The sequence below is a fragment of the Oreochromis aureus genome, linkage group 16, assembly GCF_013358895.1.
Source record: "Oreochromis aureus strain Israel breed Guangdong linkage group 16, ZZ_aureus, whole genome shotgun sequence".
Classification (NCBI taxonomy): Eukaryota; Metazoa; Chordata; class Actinopteri; order Cichliformes; family Cichlidae; genus Oreochromis; species Oreochromis aureus.
The window spans coordinates 14627536-14635155 of NC_052957.1; the positions used below are offsets into that span (position 1 = coordinate 14627536).

The window sequence follows — 7620 nt, forward strand, 5'->3', positions numbered from 1 at the left end:
GACATGTGCAGAGGAGGGATAGTGGATATAAAGTACAAACCATGCTGAATATGGAGCTACCAGGCAGGAGGGAAAGGGGAAGGTCGCAGAGCAGATTCATGGATGTAGTGAAGGAGGGACATGCAGAGGGTTAGTGTGACAGTGGAGGATGGGAGGATTAGGGTGAGAGGGAGTCAGATGATCCACTGTGGCGACTGCTAAAGGGAGCAGTTGGAAGAAGAAGTTAATATACTCCATGCATGTCTCTGACTGTGAGAGGACGGGAATAGATAGAAAATAGCAGAGATGTAGAAAGCTAGACAACTCAGGCCACAACAATCTAGATGCTCAAACCACACTACAGCCCACATGAGAACAATGTGATTTTGATCCAGAAGATGATACACACTTTACATGTACAGGTTTGTGTCATGTAAGCTAAACTTCTCTGTGTTCACAGTGTCGCTGGAGAACGTCCTGCTGGATGTTAAGGAGCTGCAGAGAGGGATGGAGCTGACCAAAAGAGAATACAGCATGCACGGCCACAACACCATGCTCAAAGAGTTCATTGCACACAATGAGAGCAAGCTAAAGAAGCTGCAGGATGATGCCAAGATCGCACAGGTAAAAGGGTGATCCGTGGCTCACTGTCAGACACTGGGACATGTATTTGCATGCAAACGTGATTGGTCCACGTACAGTGAAGGCAATGAGTCTGCGTTACTTCATTTGACGGATATCTGTGCCTTTCGCTCTCGTTTTTGCTTTTTTTAAGGATGCTTTTGATGAGGTGGTGAAATTCTTCGGAGAGAACGCCAAAACCACACCGCCATCAGTCTTCTTCCCTGTGTTTGTGCGATTTGTTAAGGCCTACAGGGTGAGTTGGATATTAGTCTCACACATTGGACAGAAACAGACAAAACATACACTTCTCTCCATAATAAATAGTAGTCTTCACTTCATTTAATTGAATGGAATTTGAACATGAATGTAAAATCTTCTCAGCAAGCGGAGGAGGACAATGAGCAAAGGAAAAGACAGGAGCAGATTATGCTGGAAAAACTTCTGGAGCAAGAAGCCATGATGGAGGAAGACCAGAAGGTAAGCACCCCACCTCCCACCCTTCTTTCCCAGTTCTCCAACTACCCTTTTCTACTTATCCCCAACCCCCTACTTTCTAGGACAGGAGTCTACAGAGGATCACAATGACCAGAAGGTAAGACAGCTCCACTTCCTCCCCTTCCGCTTCATCCTAATTTCCTCCAGACTCTTGATCACAGGATTAGTTGAGTGCCGACTGCCTGCTGGGCGCGCTTGTATCTAGTTCTGCAGTCTTACGCCCTGCTGAGTCACATCACATCAACTCAGAATCGGCGATTATACGACTTGAACGGTTCAATTAACTCACACACGCCTGAATGAACCGAGGCATTTTTTGAGCTGAAACAAATTACAAGTGGGAGAATCCTTTGTCAAATATATTCTACTTACTGGCAGTAACACTTTTATGTGTCTGTGTCTTCCTCAGTCTCCATCCCATAAGAGCAAGCGGCAGCAACAAGAGTTGATCCAGGAGCTCAGAAGGAAACAGGTGAAAGACAGTCGCCACGTCTACGAAGGCAAAGACGGAGCGATTGAGGACATCATTACGGGTAACGTCGCCCGGGTCATGTGGCTACAGTCTGTGGCTAAACTCATATTTACACACATCCACACTCACACACACACACACACACACACACTCACACACACACACTTGGTGCCCTGCATGAAGGTCCTTTTCTGCTATAAAAGCAGTCATTAACAAAAGGATTCAAAACTAACACAATGACTTTGGCTCTTTTAAGTTTCAACTGTCAGGTGCTTGAGAACCAAAGGTAATACCTGACTAGTCCAAACATGCACTGACGGCAATCTGTTCAACTCAAATGTGTCTCATCGTGGCTTATCTGCTTTGTCTTTGCTTTGTAACACCATCTGTACATAGGCAAGCCCGGATATGACTATCTCCAGCAATAAAAAAACAGGGACAAAATTCACCCTTTGTTTACTGGGGAGAGATAAAACTTGAGTAAACTTGAGCAACTGAGGGTATTAACTCAAGTTCAGTATTTAAGTAAGCTTCAGTGTGTTTTTTAGGCACTCTGTAGCTTTTATTATAGTCTTTGTGTAGCTTAAACTAGGCCTCATTGAACCTCTTCAGTTCAGTTTAACACCAACCTCCCTTTAAGCCATCTCTCTACTGATTGGCTGCTCCTGGCAAACAGAAGTTCTGAGAAGCAGCAATAAAAGATGAACTTTAACTATTTAGTTTTATCTTTTATATTGAATTAAATTTTAGAGAGAAATGTTAGATAGTTTCTACAGAATGTAGCTACTTTTAGAAAAATACAAAACATCTAATGGATTGTAACAGTAACAACCCAGGCTTTAAAGATGAAGTGGTGACAGTTGGCTCATTATCAAGGAGCTATAACAGTAAAATGTTACTGATGTGTCCTTAACAGTATAACCTTGATATCAACTGTTTTTGGGAGAACTCGGCTGTAGAATTCGCTCTGTGACCCTCTCTAAGATAGACTTCGCCTTTGCACCGAGATGCTGTTGTTGGGTATTTGCTTAGTGCTAACCAGTGCTAAACCCCTGTAGGAGTCTGCTTTTCTTACATTGTATTTGTCTTGTTTTGTCTTGGCTGTTGTCCCTGTCGTTTCCAATGCAGTGCTGAAGACCGTGCCCTTTACCGCCCGCACAGCCAAGCGTGGCTCTCGGTTCTTCTGCGAGTCCGCTCTCAATGAGGAGTACCATTACTAAGCTTGTAGAACTCTCTATCTTCTCAAAGGTTGCTGGAAACAAACAGTTCTCTTCTTGGTGTCCTTCTCTCCTTCCTCCTTTGCATGCCTTCCCCCTTCCCCCCCCCCACGATTCTCCTTTAACAGTTCACCTCTCACACCTCGGACCTGTGCATGTGCACTGTGACAGGCCCTGAAGACACGCTCACATGCCCGAGTGCGGGTGTTGTGTTTCTTTTCTTTGTCTTTTTCCAAAAAACAATCTTCCCCACCGTGTGTTCATATTTTCTCCCTCACTGACCATCATAAGGTGCTGGGGTAAAAGTTTTCTTTCCACAAATGCATGGAGTGTGACACCCACATTGATCATCATTATTTTATCAAATACAGCAAACCATAATGTCACAGAGAGAGCAGTTTCCAATCTAACAGGACATAAAGAGTGCTGAGAAGTAAAGAAACACAGTTAAGCTGGCTGCTGCCATCTAGTGGCCAAGACTCAAAAACAATTAGTGAGCTATGAATTACATACTTAAAAAGTTTTTCTCTTCTTAGCCTCTAATTGGGTCACTATAACATTAACATGTTGCGCTACATCTTGCAATATACAAGCTAAGGTCATCATCTTCACAGCAGGTATGAATAACGTTATGATGTAGAAGTGTCTGTGGCATTATACCTTGCTTTTTTTGTGTGTTGTCAAAGAGTGTTTTCATTCAAAATTCATGTTTGTTCACTATCACATGTCATTATCACATGTTCATAGTTGTGCATGCTGATTGCTTCATCCCTGCTGCTTGCTCATACTGCACCCCCTGCTCTCCCAGTTAGTCCATGTGCCACGCTCGCTTCGCCGCCCGCTCTGGGTCACTTCTCGGTGACTTGGTGTGGTCTGTCAGGCTCGTTGCTATTCTGCATGGTGTGTGCATATAGATCATCTGGTGCATTTCAGGAGTTTGTGTGTGCTACTAACATGCAACCAGGTTGCTTCACTGAAGGTTTTGAGGTGTTTGAATCACTGGTTGTCAGTGTTTTTCCCTGGCTGCATGCATGCTGCAGTTTTTTTTTTGGTGGTGATGAATTGTATTTGTTTCAGTTTACAGTTGTGCTGCACAGAAAGGTAGAAATGGGCTCTCTTCCATCTTGCTGGTAGCCACTTTGCAAAGCAGTCTGGGTCTAGTAACAAGGAGAAAAAAAAAGCTTTTATCCTTCTCTCCACTCCCTCCTCTGCCAGTTGAAACAGTTAACAACCTCTAGCTCTGTCCTCTCTCATGTCCTTACCCAGCTCTAGCTTTTCTACATCCAGCCTACTGCCACACCGCTTGGCTCTTGCAGCGCTCTTTTAGCAAAGCCAGTGTGAATTTGTTGGCTGACGTGCACCATTCAGCCTCCTTCTCCATTTTTAACCTTCATTTTGTCTTCTCTTCATCTAGCCCTAAAGAAGAATAATATTACTAAATTTCCCAATGTCTACTCGAGGGTAAGGAACTCCTCCAGTAGCACCCCTGTAGTGGATGTGCCCCAAACCTGGCAAGCATCTCTTTATTACCTCAGTTTCTGTCATACTTCTTTCATTTGAAGTCCACTCATCATTGACCTCCTTCTGTTCATCTATTTTGTCATTAGTGCTCCTTTGTAGCAGTAAATTTCTGTGTGTAGTGATTAGCACATAACTTTACTCTCTTCACTTGTCGCTTTGGCTTCATTGTAGAGAAAAAATACATTTTCATGCATTCACAATATGCATGAGAGATTTCCGGCAGAGGTTTTTTAAAAAAATTCAGTGGACTGTCTCATGTCTAAAAACCAAAGACAGGTTGTTTGGCTGTTGTTTGTGTAGACATCACACTGCTTTGAAAGACAGGCTGCCAGCACTGTGAACATGTGAGCTCATCAAAACACCCCGATGAAGACGCCTGACACCATCTTTTTATCCATGCCCATCCCCACCCTTCTTTTCTCTCTCAGATTTGAGGAATCAGCCTTACAGGAGGGCGGACGCCGTACGGAGGAGTGTCAGGAGACGCTTTGATGATCAGAACCTGCGGCCGGTCAACAATGGCGACGTAGTCATGTGACGAGGGAATACTGCATGTGCTAGGGCTGGGGATGGGGGGAAGGGAGAAAGGTATTGGGGGGCTAGAGAGAGAGAGGGAGAGAAAGAGAGTAAGGAGTGACAAAAAGATTGAAGCAGAGTGAAGGATGACGCGTGAAAGTCAGGTGTTTGTAGCAACATGTGAGATGATTATGTATATATATTACATAAGAATACTCAATATTCCACATCTGTGCTATAGTATTAGCAGCGTTTCACTATGAAGGACTGGGACACATATGGGACTGAATTTAAAGTGTCTGAAAGGTTGATTTAAAAACCTTTGACGAGCCAAGTGCCTGAATTTTGTTGTTGTTTTTTTTTTTTGCGGTTTCACGTCACGTTGCCGTGTTTGTCTAATGACTGTTTGTTCTTAATAATCCCACTCTGAGCAATACAACGTGACCTGGCTTTAATTTTTCAGATGTGTAAAACTGGACATGCGGTGGCCTTAAGAGCCACGTGAAATGGTGTTACATGGGGAAAGATGATGTAGAATGTACAGGACGGGTTCTCTTTTTAGCTGTTACAAATATTATTGTTACGGCCCTTTAGTCCGCTCCTCTAACAACACGAACATGCTCAACCTGCACTTTTTAAAAATATTTCTTTTTTCTTCTTACATCTCATGAGGGTTTCTCAAATTAAAGGGCTGTTAATGTGGTATGAACTCTATATTTGTACTAAAGCAACTATAAAAGTAAATAAAGAAAAAGACCAGTTTAATGTGAATTCTGTTTATAGCAGGTATCTCCATACTGATTCTTCTGTCACGTCTTATTACGAGTGATCAGTAAGGGCTGAATTTGTAGCTTCTAATCCATTAAAAAAAACAACTTATTTTCAAGTTGTGCATATCTGTAGCTGCACAGCTGGTTTTGTGGAAGGAATTACGCAGAGCAAGAAAATCGAATACATTTTCTATCGAGGGTAGAAACTGCACGCGAGATGCGAAACTTTACTGGAAGATCTCATTGTCAGAACTGGACATAACTAAGCGTCGTGCTTCTGTGAGCGTTTTATAGGCTAACAACATTCCAGGTCACCGAGTCTACTCGCTTTACTGTAATTTTAATGTATAGTATTTAACCACTTAAATGATTCATTTAAGCTCATGTCGTCATCTAATGTGTTTTAAAACAGGGCAAAAAAAAAGTATACAACATAAAAAGTTTCCTAAATGTACAGATATTTTGCTACAAACTGTTTTTTCCTTCTTTTTTTTTTTTTTTTACCTAATTCACATCACCAGATGGTTAATATTGTACATATTGTTTAAACATAAGTTTTCCTTGCCTTGTGCTATACAACTTGAATGTTACTTTAACTTAGTTTTTTCCCATTTTTGTATATTTAATTAAGCCAAATGCAGCCAGATATCTACAGTAGTGTGTTTGATCATCTTTTACTGTTATGCAGAAGGCAGTGGGGTCACGCACTTTGCTTGTTAGGGTGTCAGAGGTGCATAAAAAAAAGTCTGGAAAAGGTTCTGATGTGCAGATGTTTATACACGCCAACTTAATGGCTACACTAACAATCAAAAGTAGTTCTGTTCATTGTCTCCACTGAAGCATGTGACGCCATCGGCTCCTTTTCTTTGAACTTCACTGTCTGTGGCAGCGTAACTTCTCAAACTGGATATTACCGGCATGCTTTTATCTTGGAACTTTCACCAGAAATGTATTTTAGGCAGTTTGTGCTTATAACAAAATAACAATTTTTAAATTAGGTGATGAGATTTTCAATATGTTCAAATAAACTATTTACATTAAATATAAAGTTCTTTACTCTCTGTGATTTGTTGTCTGATTCTTATCAAAACTATGAAAATATAAGTTTGTGAGTGCAGACGCATTCATTACCCTTTTTTTTGGGAAGTGCAGAACCTCACATTAAAAAGCTAACCAGTGCTTCTACATTTGTTCTATTTAAGCAACATTAATTCAACCTTATTTTATGTGTTTAAACTGTAAGTAGTTACACTCCATATTCAGTGTTTGTCTTACTTATTCGTATTAAGGACAGTGACTGAATATTAACCAGTAGTAAAGCACATCGGAACTGAACCACAATACAAACTCTGCCCCTTAAAATGAGCAGAAAGGTACATTAAGTGGTTAAAACTGCATTTGTGTTGGTAAAGTGTTACCAATAACTAGCAATAGATGTAATTTTCTTAATCCATTCACCAGAAACAGTGTTTCCACAACACAAGGAGTTAATATTCACCCACTTAATGTTGGCAAGATACTAACCCCATGTTTGCCTACTGGTGGTGGTCAGAGGGCCCGGTGGCGCCAGTGTCCGGCAGCCTCGCCTCTGTCAGTGCGCCCCAGGGCAGCTGTGGCTACAATGTAGCTTGCCATCACCAGTGTGTGAATGTGTGTGTGAATGGGTGAATGACTGAATGTAGTGTAAAGCGCTTTGGGGTCCTTAGGGACTAAGTAAAGCGCTATACAAATGCAGGCCATTTAATGTTTGCCCAATGTCAATAATATTGGACCACTTGTTTCCCAGAATTAAAAAACACTACAAATCAACTGCAATGCAATGCAAACTATATCCCTGAAAATTATCAAAAAGTTAATGCAAAGACTGAGACGACATTGGACAGCATAGGTGTTCCTAATAAAACGACAATGGCATCACCCATTAGTCTTCTTTGTGGGCTATTTGTAAATCTGCAACAGCATGGCAACAATGCTACAATCTTGGAAGGTTTGGCAACAACTTATCGTCTAAGTAAGTCACAGCAAC

General features: G+C 41.7%; 1 protein-coding gene across 4 annotated transcripts in view; it reads left to right on the forward strand.

Annotated features, from left to right (window-relative positions):
- The window catches only part of fmnl2a (formin-like 2a), a 52565-nt gene extending 45915 nt beyond the window's left edge, over nt 1–6650 (forward strand). The window contains exons 22-27 of one of the 4 annotated variants that reach the window (XM_031743121.2): nt 440–603; nt 755–856; nt 985–1080; nt 1508–1631; nt 4202–4298; nt 4737–6650. In XM_031743121.2, coding sequence (XP_031598981.2) covers nt 440–603; nt 755–856; nt 985–1080; nt 1508–1631; nt 4202–4298; nt 4737 — 584 coding nt within the window. In that variant the 3' untranslated portion in view covers nt 4738–6650. Of the gene's footprint in view, nt 1–439; nt 604–754; nt 857–984; nt 1081–1507; nt 1632–2698; nt 2819–4201; nt 4299–4736 lie in introns of those variants that run through there. The other 3 variants (XM_031743122.2, XM_039600565.1, XM_031743120.2) reach the window with 3 other exon arrangements.
- Nucleotides 6651–7620: the final 970 nt, after the last annotated feature.